The sequence below is a fragment of the Protomyctophum bolini genome, assembly GCF_963924005.1.
Source record: "Protomyctophum bolini genome assembly, chromosome: 9".
Classification (NCBI taxonomy): Eukaryota; Metazoa; Chordata; class Actinopteri; order Myctophiformes; family Myctophidae; genus Protomyctophum; species Protomyctophum bolini.
This window is the reverse complement of record NC_137870.1, coordinates 561,530-589,470: the sequence shown is the minus strand read 5'-3', so window position 1 is coordinate 589,470 and position 27,941 is coordinate 561,530. Positions and strand designations below refer to the sequence as shown.

General features: G+C 43.0%; 1 protein-coding gene across 1 annotated transcript in view; it reads right to left on the bottom strand.

Moving 5' to 3' along the window:
- Positions 1 to 18,921: 18,921 nt before the first annotated feature.
- igsf11 (immunoglobulin superfamily member 11) overlaps positions 18,922 to 27,941 on the bottom strand; it is a 109,772-nt gene continuing 100,752 nt past the window's right edge. Inside the window, exons 4-10 of the mRNA XM_080771578.1 lie at positions 26,529 to 26,739; positions 26,141 to 26,296; positions 24,708 to 24,830; positions 23,530 to 23,677; positions 22,797 to 23,054; positions 20,067 to 20,163; positions 18,922 to 19,275 (exon numbers count right to left, since the gene is read on the bottom strand). Of these exons, the coding sequence (XP_080627704.1) occupies positions 18,946 to 19,275; positions 20,067 to 20,163; positions 22,797 to 23,054; positions 23,530 to 23,677; positions 24,708 to 24,830; positions 26,141 to 26,296; positions 26,529 to 26,739 (1,323 nt within the window). The 3' untranslated portion in view covers positions 18,922 to 18,945. The remainder of the gene's footprint in view (positions 19,276 to 20,066; positions 20,164 to 22,796; positions 23,055 to 23,529; positions 23,678 to 24,707; positions 24,831 to 26,140; positions 26,297 to 26,528; positions 26,740 to 27,941) is intronic.

The window sequence follows — 27,941 nt, the reverse complement described above, 5'->3', positions numbered from 1 at the left end:
ATGAGAAACGAGGCTAACTTTTTTTTTCAAAATTTTAAAAAACATGGGCTATAACCCATCGTTTTTGTCATTTCGTCATTTTTTTAAAATCTTCAAAAATGATGAAAAACTGCGCGCTATAGTATGCCGTACGATATGGGCTATAGCCCACGGTCCAAAATGATGAGAAACGAGGCTAACTTTTTTTTTCAAAATTTCAAAAAACATGGGCTATAACCCATCGTTTTTGTCATTTCGTCATTTTTTTAAATCTTCAAAAATGATGAAAAACTGCGCGCTATAGTATGCCGTACGATATGGGCTATAGCCCACGGTCCAAAATGATGAGAAACGAGGCTAACTTTTTTTTTCAAAATTTCAAAAAACATGGGCTATAATCCATCGTTTTTGTCATTTCGTCATTTTTTTCAAATCTTCAAAAATGATGAAAAACTGCGCGCTATAGTATGCCGTACGATATGGGCTATAGCCCACGGTCCAAAATGATGAGAAACGAGGCTAACTTTTTTTTTCAAAATTTCAAAAAACATGGGCTATAACCCATCGTTTATGTCATTTCGTCATTTTTTTCAAATCTTCAAAAATGATGAAAAACTGCGCGCTATAGTATGCCGTACGATATGGGCTATAGCCCACGGTCCAAAATGATGAGAAACGAGGCTAACTTTTTTTTTCAAAATTTCAAAAAACATGGGCTATAACCCATCGTTTATGTCATTTCATAATTTTTTTTAAATCTTCAAAAATGATGAAAAACTGCGCGCTATAGTATGCCGTACGATATGGGCTATAGCCCACGGTCCAAAATGATGAGAAACGAGGCTAACTTTTTTTTTCAAAATTTCAAAAAACATGGGCTATAACCCATCGTTTTTGTCATTTCGTCATTTTTTTCAAATCTTCAAAAATGATGAAAAACTGCGCGCTATAGTATGCCGTACGATATGGGCTATAGCCCACGGTCCAAAATGATGAGAAACGAGGCTAACTTTTTTTTTCAAAATTTCAAAAAACATGGGCTATAACCCATCGTTTTTGTCATTTTGTCATTTTTTTCAAATCTTCAAAAATGATGAAAAACTGCGCGCTATAGTATGCCGTACGATATGGGCTATAGCCCACGGTCCAAAATGATGAGAAACAAGGCTAACCATTTTTTTTCAAAATTTCAAAAAACATGGGCTATAACCCATCGTTTTTGTCATTTCGTCATTTTTTTAAAATCTTCAAAAATGATGAAAAACTGCGCGCTATAGTATGCCGTAGGATATGGGCTATATCCCACGGTCCAAAATGATGAGAAACGAGGCTAACTTTTTTTTTCAAAATTTCAAAAAACATGGGCTATAACCCATCGTTTTTGTCATTTCGTCATTTTTTTCAAATCTTCAAAAATGATGAAAAACTGCGCGCTATAGTATGCCGTACGATATGGGCTATAGCCCACGGTCCAAAATGATGAGAAACGAGGCTAACTTTTTTTTTCAAAATTTCAAAAAACATGGGCTATAACCCATCGTTTTTGTCATTTCGTCATTTTTTTCAAATCTTCAAAAATGATGAAAAACTGCGCGCTATAGTATGCCGTACGATATGGGCTATAGCCCACGGTCCAAAATGATGAGAAACGAGGCTAACTTTTTTTTTCAAAATTTCAAAAAACATGGGCTATAACCCATCGTTTTTGTCATTTCGTCATTTTTTTTAAATCCTCAAAAATGATGAAAAACGGCGCGCTATAGTATGCCGTACGATATGGGCTATAGCCCACGGTCCAAAATGATGAGAAACGAGGCTAACTTTTTTTTTCAAAATTTCAAAAAACATGGGCTATAACCCATCGTTTTTGTCATTTCGTCATTTTTTTTAAATCTTCAAAAATGATGAAAAACTGCGCGCTATAGTATGCCGTACGATATGGGCTATAGCCCACGGTCCAAAATGATGAGAAACGAGGCTAACTTTTTTTTTCAAAATTTCAAAAAACATGGCCTATAACCCATCGTTTTTGTCATTTTGTCATTTTTTTCAAATCCTCAAAAATGATGAAAAACGGCGCGCTATAGTATGCCGTACGATATGGGCTATAGCCCACGGTCCAAAATGATGAGAAACGAGGCTAACTTTTTTTTTCAAAATTTCAAAAAACATGGGCTATAACCCATCGTTTTTGTCATTTCGTCATTTTTTTCAAATCTTCAAAAATGATGAAAAACTGCACGCTATAGTATGCCGTACGATATGGGCTATAGCCCACGGTCCAAAATGATGAGAAACGAGGCTAACTTTTTTTTTCAAAATTTCAAAAAACATGGGCTATAACCCATCGTTTTTGTCATTTCGTCATTTTTTTTAAATCCTCAAAAATGATGAAAAACGGCGCGCTATAGTATGCCGTACGATATGGGCTATAGCCCACGGTCCAAAATGATGAGAAACGAGGCTAACTTTTTTTTTCAAAATTTCAAAAAACATGGGCTATAACCCATCGTTTTTGTCATTTCGTCATTTTTTTTAAATCTTCAAAAATGATGAAAAACTGCGCGCTATAGTATGCCGTACGATATGGGCTATAGCCCACGGTCCAAAATGATGAGAAACAAGGCTAACCATTTTTTTTCAAAATTTCAAAAAACATGGGCTATAACCCATCGTTTTTGTCATTTCGTCATTTTTTTAAAATCTTCAAAAATGATGAAAAACTGCGCGCTATAGTATGCCGTAGGATATGGGCTATATCCCACGGTCCAAAATGATGAGAAACGAGGCTAACTTTTTTTTTCAAAATTTCAAAAAACATGGGCTATAACCCATCGTTTTTGTCATTTCGTCATTTTTTTCAAATCTTCAAAAATGATGAAAAACTGCGCGCTATAGTATGCCGTACGATATGGGCTATAGCCCACGGTCCAAAATGATGAGAAACGAGGCTAACTTTTTTTTTCAAAATTTCAAAAAACATGGGCTATAACCCATCGTTTTTGTCATTTCGTCATTTTTTTCAAATCTTCAAAAATGATGAAAAACTGCGCGCTATAGTATGCCGTACGATATGGGCTATAGCCCACGGTCCAAAATGATGAGAAACGAGGCTAACTTTTTTTTTCAAAATTTCAAAAAACATGGGCTATAACCCATCGTTTTTGTCATTTCGTCATTTTTTTTAAATCCTCAAAAATGATGAAAAACGGCGCGCTATAGTATGCCGTACGATATGGGCTATAGCCCACGGTCCAAAATGATGAGAAACGAGGCTAACTTTTTTTTTCAAAATTTCAAAAAACATGGGCTATAACCCATCGTTTTTGTCATTTCGTCATTTTTTTTAAATCTTCAAAAATGATGAAAAACTGCGCGCTATAGTATGCCGTACGATATGGGCTATAGCCCACGGTCCAAAATGATGAGAAACGAGGCTAACTTTTTTTTTCAAAATTTCAAAAAACATGGCCTATAACCCATCGTTTTTGTCATTTTGTCATTTTTTTCAAATCCTCAAAAATGATGAAAAACGGCGCGCTATAGTATGCCGTACGATATGGGCTATAGCCCACGGTCCAAAATGATGAGAAACGAGGCTAACTTTTTTTTTCAAAATTTCAAAAAACATGGGCTATAACCCATCGTTTTTGTCATTTCGTCATTTTTTTCAAATCTTCAAAAATGATGAAAAACTGCACGCTATAGTATGCCGTACGATATGGGCTATAGCCCACGGTCCAAAATGATGAGAAACGAGGCTAACTTTTTTTTTCAAAATTTCAAAAAACATGGGCTATAACCCATCGTTTTTGTCATTTCGTCATTTTTTTTAAATCCTCAAAAATGATGAAAAACGGCGCGCTATAGTATGCCGTACGATATGGGCTATAGCCCACGGTCCAAAATGATGAGAAACGAGGCTAACTTTTTTTTTCAAAATTTCAAAAAACATGGGCTATAACCCATCGTTTTTGTCATTTCGTCATTTTTTTTAAATCTTCAAAAATGATGAAAAACTGTGCGCTATAGTATGCCGTACGATATGGGCTATAGCCCACGGTCCAAAATGATGAGAAACGAGGCTAACTTTTTTTTTCAAATTTCAAAAAACATGGGCTATAACCCATCGTTTTTGTCATTTCGTCATTTTTTTTAAATCTTCAAAAATGATGAAAAATTGCGCGCTATAGTATGCCGTACGATATGGGCTATAGCCCACGGTCCAAAATGATGAGAAACGAGGCTAACTTTTTTTTTCAAATTTTCAAAAAACATGGGCTATAACCCATCGTTTTTGTCATTTCGTCATTTTTTTCAAATCTTCAAAAATGATGAAAAACTGCGAGCTATAGTATGCCGTACGATATGGGCTATAGCCCACGGTCCAAAATGATGAGAAACGAGGCTAACTTTTTTTTTCAAAATTTCAAAAAACATGGGCTATAACCCATCGTTTTTGTCATTTCGTCATTTTTTTCAAATCTTCAAAAATGATGAAAAACTGCGCGCTATAGTATGCCGTACGATATGGGCTATAGCCCACGGTCCAAAATGATGAGAAACAAGGCTAACCATTTTTTTTCAAAATTTCAAAAAACATGGGCTATAACCCATCGTTTTTGTCATTTCGTCATTTCTTTCAAATCTTCAAAAATGATGAAAAACTGCGCGCTATAGTATGCCGTAGGATATGGGCTATAGCCCACGGTCCAAAATGATGAGAAACGAGGCTAACTTTTTTTTTCAAAATTTCAAAAAACATGGGCTATAACCCATCGTTTTTGTCATTTCGTCATTTTTTTCAAATCCTCAAAAATGATGAAAAACGGCGCGCTATAGTATGCCGTACGATATGGGCTATAGCCCACGGTCCAAAATGATGAGAAACGAGGCTAACTTTTTTTTTCAAAATTTCAAAAAACATGGGCTATAACCCATCGTTTTTGTCATTTCGTCATTTTTTTTAAATCTTCAAAAATGATGAAAAATTGCGCGCTATAGTATGCCGTACGATATGGGCTATAGCCCACGGTCCAAAATGATGAGAAACGAGGCTAACTTTTTTTTTCAAAATTTCAAAAAACATGGGCTATAACCCATCGTTTTTGTCATTTCGTCATTTTTTTCAAATCTTCAAAAATGATGAAAAACTGCGAGCTATAGTATGCCGTACGATATGGGCTATAGCCCACGGTCCAAAATGATGAGAAACGAGGCTAACTTTTTTTTTCAAAATTTCAAAAAACATGGGCTATAACCCATCGTTTTTGTCATTTCGTCATTTTTTTCAAATCTTCAAAAATGATGAAAAACTGCGAGCTATAGTATGCCGTACGATATGGGCTATAGCCCACGGTCCAAAATGATGAGAAACGAGGCTAACTTTTTTTTTCAAAATTTCAAAAAACATGGGCTATAACCCATCGTTTTTGTCATTTCGTCATTTTTTTCAAATCTTCAAAAATGATGAAAAACTGCGCGCTATAGTATGCCGTACGATATGGGCTATAGCCCACGGTCCAAAATGATGAGAAACGAGGCTAACTTTTTTTTTCAAAATTTCAAAAAACATGGGCTATAACCCATCGTTTTTGTCATTTCGTCATTTTTTTCAAATCTTCAAAAATGATGAAAAACTGCGCGCTATAGTATGCCGTACGATATGGGCTATAGCCCACGGTCCAAAATGATGAGAAACGAGGCTAACTTTTTTTTTCAAAATTTCAAAAAACATGGGCTATAACCCATCGTTTTTGTCATTTCGTCATTTTTTTTAAATCTTCAAAAATCATGAAAAATTGCGCGCTATAGTATGCCGTACGATATGGGCTATAGCCCACGGTCCAAAATGATGAGAAACGAGGCTAACTTTTTTTTTCAAATTTTCAAAAAACATGGGCTATAACCCATCGTTTTTGTCATTTCGTCATTTTTTTCAAATCTTCAAAAATGATGAAAAACTGCGAGCTATAGTATGCCGTACGATATGGGCTATAGCCCACGGTCCAAAATGATGAGAAACGAGGCTAACTTTTTTTTTCAAAATTTCAAAAAACATGGGCTATAACCCATCGTTTTTGTCATTTCGTCATTTTTTTCAAATCTTCAAAAATGATGAAAAACTGCGCGCTATAGTATGCCGTACGATATGGGCTATAGCCCACGGTCCAAAATGATGAGAAACAAGGCTAACCATTTTTTTTCAAAATTTCAAAAAACATGGGCTATAACCCATCGTTTTTGTCATTTCGTCATTTCTTTCAAATCTTCAAAAATGATGAAAAACTGCGCGCTATAGTATGCCGTAGGATATGGGCTATAGCCCACGGTCCAAAATGATGAGAAACGAGGCTAACTTTTTTTTTCAAAATTTCAAAAAACATGGGCTATAACCCATCGTTTTTGTCATTTCGTAATTTTTTTCAAATCCTCAAAAATGATGAAAAACGGCGCGCTATAGTATGCCGTACGATATGGGCTATAGCCCACGGTCCAAAATGATGAGAAACGAGGCTAACTTTTTTTTTCAAAATTTCAAAAAACATGGGCTATAACCCATCGTTTTTGTCATTTCGTCATTTTTTTCAAATCTTCAAAAATGATAAAAAAACTGCGCGCTATAGTATGCCGTACGATATGGGCTATAGCCCACGGTCCAAAATGATGAGAAACGAGGCTAACTTTTTTTTTCAAAATTTCAAAAAACATGGGCTATAACCCATCGTTTTTGTCATTTCGTCATTTTTTTCAAATCTTCAAAAATGATGAAAAACTGCGCGCTATAGTATGCCGTACGATATGGGCTATAGCCCACGGTCCAAAATGATGAGAAACGAGGCTAACTTTTTTTTTCAAAATTTCAAAAAACATGGGCTATAACCCATCGTTTTTGTCATTTCGTCATTTTTTTCAAATCTTCAAAAATGATGAAAAACTGCGCGCTATAGTATGCCGTAGGATATGGGCTATAGCCCACGGTCCAAAATGATGAGAAACGAGGCTAACTTTTTTTTTCAAAATTTCAAAAAACATGGGCTATAACCCATCGTTTTTGTCATTTCGTAATTTTTTTCAAATCCTCAAAAATGATGAAAAACGGCGCGCTATAGTATGCCGTACGATATGGGCTATAGCCCACGGTCCAAAATGATGAGAAACGAGGCTAACTTTTTTTTTCAAAATTTCAAAAAACATGGGCTATAACCCATCGTTTTTGTCATTTCGTCATTTTTTTCAAATCTTCAAAAATGATAAAAAAAACTGCGCGCTATAGTATGCCGTACGATATGGGCTATAGCCCACGGTCCAAAATGATGAGAAACGAGGCTAACTTTTTTTTTCAAAATTTCAAAAAACATGGGCTATAACCCATCGTTTTTGTCATTTCGTCATTTTTTTCAAATCTTCAAAAATGATGAAAAACTGCGCGCTATAGTATGCCGTACGATATGGGCTATAGCCCACGGTCCAAAATGATGAGAAACGAGGCTAACTTTTTTTTTCAAAATTTCAAAAAACATGGGCTATAACCCATCGTTTTTGTCATTTCGTCATTTTTTTAAAATCCTCAAAAATGATGAAAAACGGCGCGCTATAGTATGCCGTACGATATGGGCTATAGCCCACGGTCTAAAATGATGAGAAACGAGGCTAACTTTTTTTTTCAAAATTTCAAAAAACATGGGCTATAACCCATCGTTTTTGTCATTTCGTCATTTTTTTAAAATCCTCAAAAATGATGAAAAACGGCGCGCTATAGTATGCCGTACGATATGGGCTATAGCCCACGGTCCAAAATGATGAGAAACGAGGCTAACTTTTTTTTTCAAAATTTCAAAAAACATGGGCTATAACCCATCGTTTTTGTCATTTCGTCATTTTTTTCAAATCTTCAAAAATGATGAAAAACTGCGCGCTATAGTATGCCGTACGATATGGGCTATAGCCCACGGTCCAAAATGATGAGAAACGAGGCTAACTTTTTTTTTCAAAATTTCAAAAAACATGGGCTATAACCCATCGTTTTTGTCATTTCGTCATTTTTTTCAAATCTTCAAAAATGATGAAAAACTGCGCGCTATAGTATGCCGTACGATATGGGCTATAGCCCACGGTCCAAAATGATGAGAAACGAGGCTAACTTTTTTTTTCAAAATTTCAAAAAACATGGGCTATAACCCATCGTTTTTGTCATTTCGTCATTTTTTTCAAATCTTCAAAAATGATGAAAAACTGCGCGCTATAGTATGCCGTACGATATGGGCTATAGCCCACGGTCCAAAATGATGAGAAACGAGGCTAACTTTTTTTTTCAAAATTTCAAAAAACATGGGCTATAACCCATCGTTTTTGTCATTTCGTCATTTTTTTCAAATCTTCAAAAATGATGAAAAACTGCGCGCTATAGTATGCCGTACGATATGGGCTATAGCCCACGGTCCAAAATGATGAGAAACAAGGCTAACCATTTTTTTTCAAAATTTCAAAAAACATGGGCTATAACCCATCGTTTTTGTCATTTCGTCATTTCTTTCAAATCTTCAAAAATGATGAAAAACTGCGCGCTATAGTATGCCGTAGGATATGGGCTATAGCCCACGGTCCAAAATGATGAGAAACGAGGCTAACTTTTTTTTTCAAAATTTCAAAAAACATGGGCTATAACCCATCGTTTTTGTCATTTCGTCATTTTTTTCAAATCCTCAAAAATGATGAAAAACGGCGCGCTATAGTATGCCGTACGATATGGGCTATAGCCCACGGTCCAAAATGATGAGAAACGAGGCTAACTTTTTTTTTCAAAATTTCAAAAAACATGGGCTATAACCCATCGTTTTTGTCATTTCGTCATTTTTTTCAAATCTTCAAAAATGATGAAAAACTGCACGCTATAGTATGCCGTACGATATGGGCTATAGCCCACGGTCCAAAATGATGAGAAACGAGGCTAACTTTTTTTTTCAAAATTTCAAAAAACATGGGCTATAACCCATCGTTTTTGTCATTTCGTCATTTTTTTCAAATCCTCAAAAATGATGAAAAACGGCGCGCTATAGTATGCCGTACGATATGGGCTATAGCCCACGGTCCAAAATGATGAGAAACGAGGCTAACTTTTTTTTTCAAAATTTCAAAAAACATGGGCTATAACCCATCGTTTTTGTCATTTCGTCATTTTTTTTAAATCTTCAAAAATGATGAAAAACTGCGCGCTATAGTATGCCGTACGATATGGGCTATAGCCCACGGTCCAAAATGATGAGAAACGAGGCTAACTTTTTTTTTCAAAATTTCAAAAAACATGGGCTATAACCCATCGTTTTTTTCATTTTTTCATTTTTTTCAAATCATCAAAAATGAGGAAAAACGGCGCGCTATAGTATGCCGTACGATATGGGCTATAGCCCACGGTCCAAAATGATGAGAAACGAGGCTAACTTTTTTTTTCAAAATTTCAAAAAACATGGGCTATAACCCATCGTTTTTGTCATTTCGTCATTTTTTTCAAATCCTCAAAAATGATGAAAAACGGCGCGCTATAGTATGCCGTACGATATGGGCTATAGCCCACGGTCCAAAATGATGAGAAACGAGGCTAACTTTTTTTTTCAAAATTTAAAAAAACATGGGCTATAACCCATCGTTTTTGTCATTTCGTCATTTTTTTCAAATCCTCAAAAATGATGAAAAACTGCGCGCTATAGTATGCCGTACGATATGGGCTATAGCCCACGGTCCAAAATGATGAGAAACGAGGCTAACTTTTTTTTTCAAAATTTCAAAAAACATGGGCTATAACCCATCGTTTTTGTCATTTCGTCATTTTTTTCAAATCCTCAAAAATGATGAAAAACGGCGCGCTATAGTATGCCGTACGATATGGGCTATAGCCCACGGTCCAAAATGATGAGAAACGAGGCTAACTTTTTTTTTCAAAATTTCAAAAAACATGGGCTATAACCCATCGTTTTTGTCATTTCGTCATTTTTTTCAAATCCTCAAAAATGATGAAAAACTGCGCGCTATAGTATGCCGTACGATATGGGCTATAGCCCACGGTCCAAAATGATGAGAAACGAGGCTAACTTTTTTTTTCAAAATTTCAAAAAACATGGGCTATAACCCATCGTTTTTTTCATTTTTTCATTTTTTTCAAATCATCAAAAATGAGGAAAAACGGCGCGCTGTAGTATGCCGTGTGATATCGCCGTGTGTGTGTGTGTGTGTGTGTGTGTGTGTGTGTGTGTGTGTGTGTGTGTGTGTGTGTGCGTGCGTGCGTGCGTGCGTGCATGTAGTTTACCACATTCCCGCTCATTGTGTGATGACATCAGGGAGAGTTGGTGTCATCATTTAAATAATAAAGGCTTTATTATAAATGTTATGGTTTATTTAGTACATTAAATACATATTATGAGCCGTGGGTCGTCGAAGGACTAAGACTTTCAGATGACAGCAAAGTAGAACACAACAAACGCATAATATTGCAAATTCCATAATAAGAATAAAATAAAAATAAACGAAAATAATTAAAAACATTTGACTTCAGTTTCTGATATAAGAGAGACAACAAAAGGCTTCTAAAAATGTACATCCAACACACAGAAAACAAAAATAATAATAATAATTGCTTTTTCAAATATTGCAGCATCGTTGGAAGACAGTGCTATTAAATGATGATTCACCATCTGTACAGTTTTGTACTGGCTTATTAAATGATGATTCACCATCTGTACAGTTTTGTACTGGATTATTAAATGATGATTCACCATCTGTACAGTTTTGTACTGGATTATTAAATGATGATTCACCATCTGTACAGTTTTGTACTGGATTATTAAATGATGATTCACCATCTGTACAGTTTTGTACTGGATTATTAAATGATGATTCACCATGCGAGAGTAACAGTCTAAAATGGCTTATAAAGTTATGGAGTATAATGGCTTAGTCGGGAAAACCACGGTTTCAGCGGTGAGATCATAAAGTCGTTTTTCTTTTTTACAGTGTAGAGATTAGGGGTGAGACGATTACTGCTATTTAAAAAAAAAAAAACTCACAATAATGGTATCGCAAAGACCCTCCAGTAGGTTTTAAATGATTATTTGTCCAAACGCCTCTCTGCAATTCACTGTGACTTTTGGTTGACAATTTAAACACGGGGAGTTTAACCCAAAATGAATTATTATTACCCACGATTTATAATGACGTTAAGTTCATAGCGGTATAGAATGACATCATATCCTGTGGTACAACGACATCATATCCTCCAACTAGACCGCCTCAACGTATCAAAGCCTCGCAAACGACTTTGACGTCATCGTTGTTGTCACGGTAACGGGTACGGCAAGCTGTCGTTAAAAAAATACAATAAAAAAAAACCAAACAGCCCCGCCCCCCCTCCATCAAAACACACAAGAACTCCGTCCATTAAAACCCAGCTTTTTGAGTCTCCTGAAATAAGAATAAGAATAATAATAACGACACAAAAACAAAAACAAAATCTTAGAATTAAGACACGGTTTTGTGGCGCAGCCAATCCGACGTGCAGGTGCCGTCTTTGGGCCGACTGCACACGCCTAATATTACTTACAATAATGTACACGTTTATTGTACAGTATTAGGTACTATCTTTAGTTACAGTAAATGTACACAGTGATGTACAGTATGTAGTGTTATTAGTTACAGTATTGTACATGTTTATGTTACAGTATTGTGTGCTATTGTATTAGTTACAGTAATGTACATCATGTACAGCCCATTCAGGACGGGAGAAATCCCCTTTTGGTGTGTTAAGCATCATGTTGAAAAACAGCAGATCTATAAGCTACTAGTCTAGGAAAATTGGCCTCAGATCCTGTGCAGCAGGGGGCGTGGCCCAGGGGCGTGGCCCAGGGGCGTGGCCCAGGGGCGTGGCCCAGTGCGTTGCGTTTCAAATGAAATGCGAATCAAAAGACAGGGGCGGGTTCCACATGGAGTGGGCGCTACATCTAAATAAGACGGAAGGGAAACAATTGCTCCTTGAGCGGTGGTGGCCTACTACAATTCAATTTGGAATTGGATTCCCTTCGGACTATTTTCATGGTATGCACAGTGCTTCAGACCGGAAAGGGGAGTGTCCGCTCAGATTCTGAGCGCAACGTACTTCCCTCACAGGGATACGACTTGTAGATCTGCTGTTTTTTTTTTTTAAGAAATCGTGAAAATGTGATGCGAATCGTCTAATATTAGTGTTTCAGAGCGAACGTTTTTTTTTTTTTCAACTCCAAATCTCTTTGCTTCCGTGAGGGTTGGTGCAACAACATATGGTGGGGGCCACGCGGCCCAAATACAGATGATTCTGGGGGTCCTTGACGTGAAAAGGTTGAGCTGACCACTGACTTCGAAACATGGGTATTTTTATTTTTCCGTTTAGGATTTAGAAGCCATTTTGTAGAATCAGTTCTCAGGTCTGAATGGGTTCACGGGACCTGATCCACCTCAGCCATCCGTCTCCCTGAGAAAGTGTAAGACTAGTCCAGTGTAAGACTAGTCCAGTGTAAGACTAGTCCAGTGTAAGACTAGTCTTGTTGTTTCTAGTCCAGTGTAAGACTAGTTCAGTGTAAGACTCGTCGTGGTGTTTCTAAGACAGCAGATTTGATTTTAAGACTGAATGAACAAAAAGTGTCTGTAATGTTATTACTGTATCCAGTAACACGTTACTATGAGATACTGTAATGTAATGACACCGTGATACTCGTATTACTGTAATATTAATACTGTATCCAGTAACGGGTAGAGTAACGTATTAATACTCTGCCAAAACAGTAATAGATAATACTTCTCGTATTCAGGATCTGTTGGCCGCCGTTTGAAAACATTTCATTGAAAAAGGTCAAGAGAGATTGCTGCTTTATTTTAAAGCCCCTCCTGGCTGATTGGTGAATCTTCTTCTTCATATTATTAGTCAAAACATAATGTAATAAAATAAATTACTCTTGATTCCAAGTAATGCGTAATATAATATTGCGTTTTTTTCAAGGAGTAATATGTAATTGCGAACGCAGTGAGCACTTACTATGAGACCTAGCAGATCATGTCTGTCTGTGTGTGTGTGTGTGTGTGTGTGTGTCTTTCTGTCTGTCTGCCCCGCTTTTGTGCCCATATATGGAGCTGAGTGATTACGTCACTATGACTCAGCCATAACCATATAAGGAGTCCCCAAAGCAGCTATACGTCCAAAACCCAAATATGTACGAGCTGCGTTCGCTTCCCGCGTTTGCGCGTCTTACTGGTACGTAGCATACTGTGTTAATCTCTTGAGTGACGTCGGCCAGCAGTGTTCAGCAGATTAAGACGAATGTTATTTATTTATTTATTGGGTGATGTCGGCCAGCAGTGTTCAGCCGATTAAGACTAAGGTTATTTCTAAGTTATAAGATAAGTAAGATAAGTTATATTTGAAGGAAGATGCTCCAGAAAGTGCAAAGAAACAAATCCAAACCCAAAGTGTCCGATTACAGCAAGAGACAAAAGATAGATAAAAGTGTGTAGTGGTGGTGGTGATACAGCACCTCCCTGTGGGGCAGTCGAGGCATTGCACTGCAGACCCTCAAGAGTCTGTGGGCGGAGATTCTAAGGGGCCGTTTGTTCTCTTTCTTTCCACCCCAGCTGGGTTTACAACGGGCTTTTCACACGGAAACGACCGACGCGTCTGGAGATTCATTTCATTTCTCGAGTTACGTGGATTACAGACGTACGAACAGACGTACAGATTACAGACGTACAGATTACAGACGTACAGATTACAGACGTACAGATTACAGACGTACGAACGCACACGTATACGTACAAATAGAATAGATACGCGGTGCTCAGAGACGTGCCGAGAGTCTCAGAGGGGCAGGGGCTGAGGCCCCGTAAAGAGGGCACTTTGGGACAAAGATTACGAAAACAGCAGATCTAGAAGCTCCCAACGCATCGCGCTGCGGCGCGTTGAGAGCTTGTAGATCTGCTGTTTTCGGGGGGGGGGAACCCAGCACTCTTTAGCTCTTAGTGGAGATGCAGGTGTTTAACGACGATTTATGAACACATTTTGTTCAACGCAAAACGCTGCGTTGGAGAGGAGAGGAATTTAGCATTTCTTTCACTGTGTAGTAAATGCTGCATTTGTGGTCTGGAAAGGGCAGTTGTTTTACAGACGGGTAAAAGGGGGCAGTTGTTAAAAGGGGGCAGTTGTTTTACAGACGGGTAAAAGGGCAGTTGTTTTACAGACGGGTAAAAGGGGGCAGTTGTTTTACAGACGGGTAAAAGGGGGCAGTTGTTTTACAGACGGGTAAAAGGGGGCAGTTGTTTTACAGACGGGTAAAAGGGGGCAGTTGTTTTACAGACGGGTAAAAGGGCCGGGGCCGAAGCCCCCTTTGATGTCTCTGTGTCCCTGGCGGTGAATTCACGCGAGGACGGCCGCCGATCGGAAACGCTTCCCGTCTGAAAAGCCCGTTTACAAAACCATCCTGTCGGCGACATCGCCATCAATCAAAGCAACGACAACCGAGAACAAAACGAAAGAGAACACAATGCAACCAATCGTGTCCACGGGGTAATAAAATACAACCAATCGTGTCCACGGGGTAATAAAATACAACCAATCGTGTTGAAACGAAAACAATAACATGAGCTTTTTGTCAAGTCGGATTCCAGAAAACTCCCGCTCATCCAAGCGTCACAAATGAAACGGCGAGGCCTCCCGCTCACCTTCCTGTTGAGCACTACAGCATGATGTCACTCATGACATGATCGCATGTATGACATCATTCATGACATCACTGCATGCATGACGTCATACCGACCTGGCCTTTATACGTGCCGAAAAACACAGGAACAGGACCGCGCGCCGATTAAAAAAGTAAATTAAGCCGTTAACTCTCATGGAGTTGACCCTGCGACCCCACGACCCCTGTGACCCCGCGACCCCCGCGACCCCCGCGACCCCCGTGACCCCCGCGGTTTAGACACTTACCGGCTGGAGCTCAAAACAAACCTCTAGCGCTGCCCAGGTTGCTAGGCAACGCCTTCGTCCCTCCCAGCACAAGGACGAGTATGCGCGTGCGTGCCATAGGAATCCAATACATTTAGTTCTGACTGAAATAAACTACAGAAATATACTACTGAAATATACTGCGAAAGTCCATCTTTTCGTCCAAATCCATCCGACATACTGGAACAACATATTTTCCGATGGGGGTCGGCGGCCAATTACAGATAGTTCTGGCTTGACATGACATGGTTTGAGCTCCACTGACATACAAATAGAAAACTGTCATGAAGTAGAATCTGCTCTCAGGTGACCTTAGGAGACATTTAGTAGAATCTGCTCTCAGGTGACCTTAGGAGACATTTAGTAGAATCTGCTCTCAGGTGACCTTAGGAGACATTTAGTAGAATCTGCTCTCAGGTGACCTTAGGAGACATTTAGTAGAATCTGCTCTCAGGTGACCTTAGGAGACATTTAGTAGAATCTGCTCTCAGGTGACCTTAGGAGACATTTAGTAGAATCTGCTCTCAGGTGACCTTAGGAGACATTTAGTAGAATCTGCTCTCAGGTGACCTTAGGAGACATTTAGTAGAATCTGCTCTCAGGTGACCTTAGGAGACATTTAGTAGAATCTGCTCTCAGGTGACCTTAGGAGACATTTAGTAGAATCTGCTCTCAGGTGACCTTAGGAGACATTTAGTAGAATCTGCTCTCAGGTGACTTTAGCTTGTATAGGTCTGCTATTTTTTGAAAAAATCGAAGAACGACTGACATAGAAACATGGCTTTTTCAAAAAACTGTCAGGATGTAGAAGAACATTTTTAGAATCTGATCTCAGGTCAGAACGGGTTAAAGAGGTTCAAGTTCGGCGACCCCCCCCCCCCCCCCCCCTTCCCGTCTATCAGTCCTGACGGGTCATAAAAGGTTCTGACGGGTCATAAAAGGTTCTGACGGGTCATAAAAGGTCCTGACGGGTCCAGTATTCCAGTCGGAGGAGAAAAACCGTAAAACGTATTTCAGTGGAAAACGGTTCAAAACCCGGTACGTATAGTTCAGTTCCACATCTTTAAACTGGTCTGCATTCCACTTTAAAACCATTCCGGGCGGGAACCTCTTTTTTTCTGTCCCTCCAACGAAACGACCAGTCCTAATAAAGAACGGTACAAACCGCTCCGTAGGTCCTGGGAAAAAGGTCAGATTCCCGGCTGGGTAGGGGTTCCGTGGTAGGGGTCCCTGGGGGTCCCTGGGGGGTGCGTTCTGTATGGTCTGTTCCGTGGTCGTGAACAGTTCGGACGGGTTTTTTATTACAGTTGAAAAAACGTTGGGAATCGCCCTGTTTTTACCAGTTAGAAAAAAAGCTTAATAGATCCCGGGTTTCCGAATATAATTGGATCTGGTCCAATCTATGGTCCGAGTACCGTCAGTACCAGTCCTAATTAAAACCAGTACCGGCCCCGATTAAAACCAGTCCTAATTAAAACCAGTACCGGTCCTAATTAAAACCAGTACCGGTCCCAATTAAAACCAGTACCGGTCCTAATTAAAACCGGTCCCAATTAAAACCAGTACCGGTCCTAATTAAAACCGGTCCCAATTAAAACCAGTACCGGTCCCGATTAAAACCAGTACCGGTCCTAATTAAAACCGGTCCCAATTAAAACCAGTACCGGTCCCAATTAAAACCAGTACCGGTCCTAATTAAAACCGGTCCCAATTAAAACCAGTACCGGTCCCGATTAAAACCAGTACCGGTCCTAATTAAAACCAGTACCGGTCCCGATTAAAACCAGTACCGGTCCTAATTAAAACCAGTACCGGTCCTAATTAAAACCAGTACCGGTCCCAATTAAAACCAGTACCGGTCCTAATTAAAACCAGTACCGGTCCCAATTAAAACCAGTACCGGTCCTAATTAAAACCAGTACCGGTCCCAATTAAAACCAGTACCGGTCCTAATTAAAACCGGTCCCAATTAAAACCAGTACAGGTCCTAATTAAAACCGGTCCCAATTAAAACCAGTACAGGTCCTAATTAAAACCAGTACCGGTCCTGATTAAAACCAGTACCGGTCCTGATTAAAACCAGTACCGGTCCTAATTAAAACCGGTCCCAATTAAAACCAGTACAGGTCCTAATTAAAACCGGTCCCAATTAAAACCAGTACAGGTCCTAATTAAAACCAGTACCGGTCCTGATTAAAACCAGTACCGGTCCTAATTAAAACCAGTACCGGTCCTAATTAAAACCAGTACCGGTCCCAATTAAAACCAGTACCGGTCCTAATTAAAACCAGTACCGGTCCTAATTAAAACCGGTCCCAATTAAAACCAGTACCGGTCCCAATTAAAACCAGTACCGGTCCCAATTAAAACCAGTACCGGTCCTAATTAAAACCAGTACCGGTCCCAATTAAAACCAGTACCGGTCCTAATTAAAACCAGTACCGGTCCCAATTAAAACCAGTACCGGTCCCAATTAAAACCAGTACCGGTCCTAATTAAAACCAGTACCGGTCCCAATTAAAACCAGTACCGGTCCCAATTAAAACCAGTACCGGTCCTAATTAAAACCAGTACCGGTCCCAATTAAAACCAGTACCGGTCCTAATTAAAACCAGTACCGGTCCCAATTAAAACCAGTACCGGTCCTAATTAAAACCGGTCCCAATTAAAACCAGTACAGGTCCTAATTAAAACCGGTCCCAATTAAAACCAGTACCGGTCCCAATTAAAACCAGTACCGGTCCTAATTAAAACCGGTCCTAATTAAAACCAGTACCGGTCCCGATTAAAACCAGTACCGGTCCCGATTAAAACCAGTACCGGTCCTAATTAAAACCAGTACCGGTCCCAATTAAAACCAGTACAGGTCCCAATTAAAACCAGTACCGGTCCTAATTAAAACCAGTACCGGTCCTAATTAAAACCAGTACCGGTCCCAATTAAAACCAGTACCGGTCCCAATTAAAACCAGTACCGGTCCTAATTAAAACCAGTACCGGTCCCAATTAAAACCAGTACCGGTCCTAATTAAAACCAGTACCGGTCCCAATTAAAACCAGTACCGGTCCTAATTAAAACCGGTCCCAATTAAAACCAGTACAGGTCCTAATTAAAACCGGTCCCAATTAAAACCAGTACAGGTCCTAATTAAAACCAGTACCGGTCCTGATTAAAACCAGTACCGGTCCTAATTAAAACCAGTACCGGTCCTAATTAAAACCAGTACCGGTCCCAATTAAAACCAGTACCGGTCCTAATTAAAACCAGTACCGGTCCCAATTAAAACCAGTACCGGTCCTAATTAAAACCAGTACCGGTCCCAATTAAAACCAGTACCGGTCCTAATTAAAACCGGTCCCAATTAAAACCAGTACAGGTCCTAATTAAAACCGGTCCCAATTAAAACCAGTACAGGTCCTAATTAAAACCAGTACCGGTCCTGATTAAAACCAGTACCGGTCCTGATTAAAACCGGTACAAACCGCTCCGTAGATCCTATACAAGGCTCAGGGCCAGATTAGCCATTGGGGGGCCGTGGCCTATAGGGGCCCTCCATGGCTCTCAGGGGGCCCTTCAGGGGCCGTGTGGCCTGATTGATGTTTTAGGTAAAAGATGATAAAAAAAAACAACAAAAATGTCGCGCGCTATGGGCCCCCATCCCCGTCGTTGGTGGGGGTCCCTCTCCCTCCTGGGGGTCGTTGGTGGGGGGTCCCTGGGGGTCGTTGGTGGGGGTCCCTGGGGGTCGTTGGTGGGGGGTCCCTCCTGGGGGTCGTTGGTGGGGGGTCCCTCCTGGGGGTCGTTGGTGGGGGGTCCCTCCTGGGGGGTCGTTGGTGAGGGGTCCCTCCTGGGGGTCGTTGGTGGGGGGTCCCTCCTGGGGGTCGTTGGTGGGGGGTCCCTCCTGGGGGTCGTTGGTGGGGGGTCCCTCCTGGGGGTCGTTGGTGGGGGGTCCCTCAGACCAGCGACCCAGCCCTGCTCTGGGCCGGCACCATGACGGGCACGGCCCCCATCCTCTCCAGCGTGGCCTGGCTCACGGCGTAGGTGGAGGTCGTGGAGGTGGTGTTGGGGGGGTGGTGGTGGTGGTGGTGGTGATGGTGGTGCTTACCGCCGGGCGGCGCCTTGGCCACGCCCACGGCCGCCGTGCCGTTGCTGCCGCTGGCGCCGCGTGCGGGCACGGCGGGGGGGCAGGGGGCGGAGTTGGTGGTCACCACCAGGGTCTTGGGCGGAGGGGGGGGGAGGGTGTGGCTGCCGTTGGCGGTCACGGCGCCGCCGGGTGGAGCCCCCTGGTGGCAGGGATTACAATTACAATTTAGCAGACGCTCTTAATCCAGAGCAATTTACATTAAGCAAGAACAACAAAAAGCATGGGAATACATCACATAAAAACATTTATCATGAAACATGCGTAAGCTAAGAACGTAACAGTGGAATATCTATATAATGAAACTATACATATATGCTATACATATGTACTATGACGTGCTATGACTACATACAATGCAATTATAGTGCTGTCTTTTCATAACATGCTATAAGTCTGTATCAAATGCTATCTAAGTCTACAGAAATGCTATCTAAGGGGGTGGGGTAAGTGCTATGGGCCATGATGGAGTCTGAAAAGGTGGGTTTTCAGACTACGGCGGAAGATTGGGAGTGATGCTGCAGTTCTGACTGCAATGGGAAGTGCATTCCACAGTTTTGGAGCCAGAAGGGAGAAGAGTTTGGGACGTGTGGAGCGGGATCAGAATCACAGTCATAGTGTATAATTATATATATATATACTTATATAATAACTAAATAAATAACTTATATAATTATAATTATATATATACTCTGTCACGTCAAAGTTCTAGAAGTTGTAGCCGTTGAAAAAAATCTACAAAGCTCGTAAGCGCGGCACTCGTTGACGCGCTTACGAGATTTGTAGGTCTGCTATTTTTATTTTATTTTATTTTTATATCGTGAAAACCGTGAGCCTCCTGGTGGCGGGGACCCCGGACCACCTGGAACCCCCTCAAGGACCACTGGTGGGTCCCCGGACCACTGGTTGAGAACCACTGTGATAGAACAGTACCTGGTGGTGGGCGTGGTGATGGTGGGCGTGGCGGGTCAAGGGGGCGGAGCCAGGCGTTACCAGAGTGGTTGTCGGGCTGCGATGCGCTGCGTTGTGCCTATGGGGGGGGAATTAAAAAACTTCAGTGCACTGTGTGCCTCATTATGCCTCATGCAAGGAACAATGCAAGGAATAAATGCATTTGCCATGTTATCCGAAGGAAGTCTGATCCAAGCACTTTTAGATTTCTCCAGTTTAATCCTGAGTTTAAGTTTTGTAGTGTTCAAGATCTGATTTTAGGCATGTTTAATTAAGCCTCCAGGAAAATCCGTGTTGAGGTTCTTAATCCAACTGTTTTTCATTAAAACGTCTTTGTCATAAAACTGTCCAGTTGGGATTGTGTTGACGTCCAGCGCCTTTTAGGGCTTCAATGCCGTGAGCCATGAAATGTTGCACAAATCTTGTATCTGTGTCGTCCCAGCCTAGTACCTATTGTTTTACCCGTTTCACCGACATTATTGTAAACCACATTTTTCACATGTGATTAAGAAAATGCAGTTGCTGGTTCTGGCCTATGGGGGGGATAAAAATCCACAAATCTCACACTATTAAAAATCTACAAATATCACACTATAAAAATCCACAAATCTCACACTATTAAAAATCTACAAATATCACACTATAAAAATCCACAAATCTCACACTATTAAAAATCTACAAATATCACACTATAAAAATCCACAAATCTCGGGGGGGGGGGGGGGGGGGTTGAGGGGGGGTTAATGGAAACATAATTAGTGATGCAGCGAATATTCGGCCGCAAGAAAATATTATTATCTAAGTTAAGTTTTGCTGAACATTTCTGTAAATTCACGACAGCATTGGCTGCATGCTGAAAACAGCCGGTCTACAAGCTCACAAAAACAGTCTAGTCTAGTTTTTATTTGTTGAGGAAATCTCTTAGTCTTAGTTTTAGTCGTAGCTTTATAGCCGTCATTTATTTCATATAATGACATTTTGTCTTGGTTTTAATCGTAGCTTTATTGCGAACGCAGTGAGCACTTACTATGAGACCTAGCAGATCATGTCTGTCCGTGCGTGTGTCCCTGTGTCCCCCCTTTGTGCCCATATATGGAGCTGAGTGATTTGTTTGTGATTGATGCAACACACTCCATATTTGGACGTATAGCTGCTTTGGGGACTCCTTATATGGTTATGGCTAAGTTAAAAACTTAACTTAAAAAAATAATAACTTAAAAATAAATCTTAAAAAAACCCAAATATGTACGAGCTGCGTTCGCTTCCCGCGTTTGCGCGTCTTACTGGTAGTTGTATACTATTGTCTTAGTTTTAGTCGTAGCTTTATAATTGTCATTACTTGCGCAAGCAGAGCGCGCAAGTACTAGCCAGTGGTGCCAGATTACATACATGTATACACAGGAGCATTACCTTTAATCCTCCCAACACTAAAACATATCGTCAATACGTCACCATCGAAAACCAATTACACTCTGGCATTGGGTCCTTTAATCCAAATCTTTATTACGTAATCATTGAGAGCTAGTTATACATATACTATGTATATGTATAAAACCAATGGTTTTCGATGGTGACGTAATGACGATATGTTTTAGTGTTGAGAGGATTAAAGGTATAATGCTCCTATGTATATGTCCCACCATATCTGCCCTGCAGGGCGATATGGTGGTATACATATCCGCCCAGCAGGGCAGATATGTCCCACCATATCGCCCAGCTGGGCAGATATGTACCACCATATCGCCCTGCGGGGCGGATATGTTCCACCATATCGCCCAGCAGGGCAGATATGTCCCACCGTATCGCCCTGCAGGGCAGATATGTCCCACCGTATCGCCCTGCAGGGCAGATATGTCCCACCATATCTGCCCTGCAGGGCGGATATGGTGGTATACATATCCGCCCAGCAGGGCAGATATGTTCCACCATATCGCCCAGCAGGGCAGATATGTCCCACCGTATCGCCCTGCAGGGCAGATATGTCCCACCATATCTGCCCTGCAGGGCGGATATGGTGGTATACATATCCGCCCAGCAGGGCAGATATGTCCCACCATATCGCCCAGCAGGGCAGATATGTACCACCATATCGCCCTGCGGGGCGGATATGTTCCACCATATCGCCCAGCAGGGCAAGTATGTCCCACCGTATCGCCCTGCAGGGCAGATATGTCCCACCATATCGCCCTGCAGGGCGGATATGTCCCACCATATCGCCCTGCGGGGCGGATATGTCCCACCGTATCGCCCTGCAGGGCAGATATGTCCCACCATATCGCCCTGCAGGGCGGATATGTCCCACCATATCACCCTGCGGGGCGGATATGTCCCACCATATCGCCCTGCGGGGCGGATATGTCCCACCATATCGCCCTGCAGGGCAGATATGTACCACCATATCGCCCTGCGGGGCGGATATGTCCCACCATATCGCCCTGCGGGGCGGATATGGTGGTATACATATCCGCCCAGCAGGGCAGATATGTCCCACCATATCGCCCTGCGGGGCAGATATGTCCCACCGTATCGCCCTGCAGGGCAGATATGTCCCACCATATCGCCCTGCGGGGCGGATATGTCCCACCATATCGCCCTGCGGGGCGGATATGTACCACCATATCGCCCTGCGGGGCGGATATGTCCCACCATATCACCCTGCGGGGCGGATATGTCCCACCATATCGCCCTGCGGGGCGGATATGTCCCACCTACCCGTGGGAGAAGGTGCGCTGCGTGGTGTCTCCGTTGTAGCGCGTGTAGGAGTGGGCGTCGTCGTAGCTGCCGACGGGGGGCGGGGTCTTGTGGCGGGCGGGGGCGTGGCTCTCGGGGGAGGGGCGGTGCCAGTAGCGGCTGGCGTACGTGTTGGTCGACGTCAGCGTGTCGTTCTCCGACGAGGAGGCGTCGCCCGCCGTGTGGAACGCGGACGACTTCGCCGAGGACGACGAACGCTTGGGAGGAAGGTCGTCCTCTCTGTTGGGAGAGAGACATAGAGAGAGAGAGAGACGCATAGAGAGAGACATAGAGAGAGAGACATAGAGAGAGACATCGAGAGACAGAGAGAGAGAGAGAGAGAGAGAGGCATAGAGAGAGACAGAGAGAGAGACAGAGAGAGAGACATAGAGAGAGACACAGAGAGAGAGACAGAGAGAGAGACATAGAGAGACAGAGAGAGAGAGAGAGAGAGAGAGAGAGAGAGAGAGAGAGAAAGTGGAAAAATATCGACCAACATTATTTGTCTTGGTTTTAGCCGCGGAAACAACACTGATCACACACACACACACACACACACACACACACACACACACACACACACACACACACACACACACACACACACACACACACACACACACACAGACTTGGTGAATTTACAGACAGACAGACAGACAGACAGACAGACAGACAGACAGACAGACAGACAGACAGACAGACACAGACGGGTCACCTGATCTCATTGGGGACTTCCTCCTCGTCGTACTTGTTCCTGTTCCTCCAGTAGAACAAGGTGACGGTGACCAGGAGAGACAGGATGACCAGCGACAGGACGGAGGACGCCACCGTCCCCACGATGAGACCCAGGGTCTGGGGCCGGGCTGAGAGGACAGAGAGAGGACATTAAGACAGGACGGAGGACGCCACCGTCCCCACGATGAGACCCAGGGTCTGGGGCCGGGCTGAGAGGACAGAGAGAGGACATTAAGACAGGACGGAGGACGCTACCGTCCCCACGATGAGACCCAGGGTCTGGGGCCGGGCTGAGGACAGAGAGAGGACATTAAGACAGGACGGAGGACGCCACCGTCCCCACGCTGAGACCCAGGTTCTGGGGCCGGGCTGAGGACAGAGAGAGGACATTAAGACAGGACGGAGGACGCCACCGTCCCCACGATGAGACCCAGGGTCTGGGGCCGGGCTGAGAGGACAGAAAGGCTTCAACGGAGCAAAAATTAGCATTTTTTCGCTAATATTCGCTAATGTTGGATGTAATCTACCAAAAAACGGGCGAAATCCGCGTGATCGTGCGCCATCGCGCACGCGCGCCGTCTCTATGTGCGTCGCTGTGAAAAATGTGATATTTTGCGATGTTTTGGGGTTGATTTGAGGTTAATTTGACTTAGTTGTGAAAAATATAGCATTAGCTTAGCATCCCCGAGAGTCACTCTAGTGACTAGGGTACTACCGGATGTTGACGTTCGTTGAACCGGAAGTGACTCACCTAGATTCCTCTATTTTTGTCAAAATCAGCATAATGGTGCATTCCCGCCATCTGGTGGCAACGTCAAAGAGGACATTATAATGATCTGTTCAAACCATCAGATCTTTCTATTAATGTTAAAATGATGAATTAAAAATAAGCCAATTTGTTACCCAAACAAAAAAAAATGGATTGGTAGTCTAAGGGTTTTAAGACACTGTCCCCAGGGTCTGGGGCCGGGCTGAGAGGACAGAGAGAGAGGACATAACGCTACCTACGTTAGCATCATAACGCTACCTACGTTAGCATCATAACGCTACCTACATTAGCATCATAACGCTGTGACGGACAGATCGGTGAGATCCAATCAGGGCATGCGTGCGTGTGCGTGCGTGCGTGCGTGCGTGTGTTTGTGTGTGTGTACTTACGTGCTACCACCTGCACGTTGAGCGTGCACGTGCTCTTTCCCACCACGTTGCTGGACGTGCACTGATAGAGACCTGACACACTGCTGCTAATGTTACGCAGGGACAGCGCTCCCTGCTGGTGGTCTGGAGAATATACACACACACACACACACACACACACACACACACACACACACACACACACACACACACACACACACACACACACACACACACACACACACACACACACACACACACACACACACACAATTTACAATTTAGGCCTTTAGCAGACGCTCTTAATCCAGAGCAACTTACATTAACCCATTCTGACCTGAGATCAGATTCATACGAGGTTTCCACTGGACACACACTGGTCTGATGAACCCATTCTGACCTGAGATCAGATTCTAAAAATGTCAGTCGTTCTTCGAATTTTTCAAAAATAGCAGACCTACAAGCTCGTATCGCGCCACTCGGTGGCGCGATATGAGCTTGTAGATCTGCTATTTTTCAATAGGTAAAGCATAACATGATGCTAACACCAAAATGGGTGCCCGGTCAGAATGGGTTAAGCAAGAACAAAAGCATGGGAATACATCACATAAAAACATTTATCATGAAACACACACACACACATAATATCAATGCAACAAACCGGTTGCGAATAGTTGTTTCATTATGTTATAGCAGTGTGGGGTTCAGTGTCTTGCCCAAGGACACTTCCACATGTAAGACAGTAGGAGGAGGAGCCGGGATTCGAACCGCCGACCCATATGGATCATTGGACGAGCTGCTCTACCTCCTGAGCCACAGTCGCCCAGAGTAACCTTGTACAGTCTGGGGCAGAGAACTGACCTTGTACTAGGAGTAGAGGAGTAGTATTGACCTTGTACAGCGTTGAGGGGCAGTCGGGGAAGAGTACTGACCTTGTACAGCGTTGGGGGGCAGTCGGGGCAGAGTACTGACCTTGTACAGCGTTGGGGGGCAGTCTGGGGCAGAGTACTGACCTTGTACAGCGTTGAGGGGCAGTCGGGGCAGAGTACTGACCTTGTACAGCGTTGGGGGGCAGTCGGGGCAGAGTACTGACCTTGTACAGCGTTGAGGGGCAGTCGGGGCAGAGTACTGACCTTGTACAGCGTTGGGGGGCAGTCGGGGCAGAGTACTGACCTTGTACAGCGTTGAGGGGCAGTCGGGGCAGAGTACTGACCTTGTACAGCGTTGAGGGGCAGTCGGGGCAGAGTACTGACCTTGTACAGCGTTGGGGGGCAGTCGGGGCAGAGTACTGACCTTGTACAGCGTTGGGGGGCAGTCTGGGGCAGAGTACTGACCTTGTACAGCGTTGAGGGGCAGTCGGGGCAGAGTACTGACCTTGTACAGCGTTGGGGGGCAGTCGGGGCAGAGTACTGACCTTGTACAGCGTTGGGGGGCAGTCGGGGCAGAGTACTGACCTTGTACAGCGTTGGGGGGCAGTCGGGGCAGAGCCTCCATCTTGTCCCAGCTGTAGGAGGGCGTAGGGATGCCCTCCTCCGAGCCACACATCAGAACGATGTCGCTGCCCACGTCCAGAGGGCCCTGGATGGCACAGGCAGGCACCGAGGGGGGCACTGGGGGGGGAGGGGGGGGGGGGGGGGATATCCATGGTTATTCTTATTGCCACCACCATAATATTCTACATAATATTCTATGAATCTCCATAATATTCTATGAATCTCCATAACCCTCGCATTCGTAAATTAGGATTATGGCCCTTCGTAGATTGTAGAGATTGTGTGCTCGTGCGTGTGTGCGTGCTTGCGTGCGTGCGTGCGTCGGTGCGTGTGTGCGTGCGCGCCTCACCCAGGACGGTCAGCCCTATGACCCCTATGCTCCGCCCCCCGCGGTCAGGCAGGTTGTTGACCAGACACTGATAGGTTCCCGTGTCGCTCAGCTGTGTGTTGTTGATGACGATGGAGGCGGAGCTAGGGTGGGGCATGGTGGACACGAAGCCCACCCTCCCCGACAGCTGATTGGCCAGGCTGAACACCTGACCGCCCTGGTAGATGATCACCTGGTGAGAGATGGAAGCCAATTAGACCTGGAACCATTAACCCATTCTGACCTGAGATCAGATTCCTACGGCGTTTCCACTGGACACACACTGGTCTGATTAACCCATTCTGACCTGAGATCAGATTCTAAAAATGTCAGTCGTTCTTCGATTTTTCAAAAATAGCAGACCTACAAGCTCGTAGCGCGCCACTCGGTGGCGCGCTATGAGCTTGTAGATCTGCTATTTTTCAATAGCTAAAGCATAACATGATGCTGACACCAAAATGGGTTCCCGTTCAGAATGGGTTAATTACACAAAGGGTAAAAGTCCTCCCAAATTGTCCAGTCCTTGTGCTTAGAGTGTCCTGCCCTAGATAGTATATTATTGTACAGTCCTTTAAGTTATTCTTTTTTTAAGTTAAGTTTTTAACTTAGCCATAACCATATAAGGAGTCCCCAAAGCAGCTATACGTCCAAATATTGAGTGTGTTGCATCAATCACAAACAAATCACTCAGCTCCATATATGGGCACAAAGGGGACACACACACACACAGACAGACAGACATGATCTGCTAGGTCTCATAGTAAGTGCTCACTGCGTTCGCAATAATATAGTATAGTATGCATAGTTGACATAGATACTCCACTGTTACGTTCTTATCTTATCTTATACACGATTCATGATAACCACTTTTTATATTATGTGATGGATTGACATGCTTTTTGTTTTTGCTTAAATGTAAGTCGCTCTGGATCAAGAGCGTCTGATAAATGGATTAATAAATGGATCAAGAGCGTCTGATAAATGCCTAAATTGTAAATTGTAAAACTGGGAGGTTGGGGGTTCGATCCCCGGCCGGGTCAGAACCAAAGACTGTCAAAATGGGACCCAAAGCCTTCCCTGCTTGGCACTCAGCATCAAAGGGTTGGATCGGGGCTGCAGCGCAGCGCTCCAAAAGATGGGTCAAATTTATTTTCTGAGAAGGCAATTACGACTAGCAGCCACCAGAGGGAGACACAGCACTGCTGTTGAACTGCTGTTTAAACCTGACAACTGAAAACCAGGCTGGAGAAATTACGATACTCCCATTTTTACTCCCATGTTATAATAAAATCAATATATATATATATATATATATAATTATGTAATAAAAATAATAAAAAACGTTCGCTCTGAAACGATATATATATATATTCAATATTTGCGCCACATTTTCAC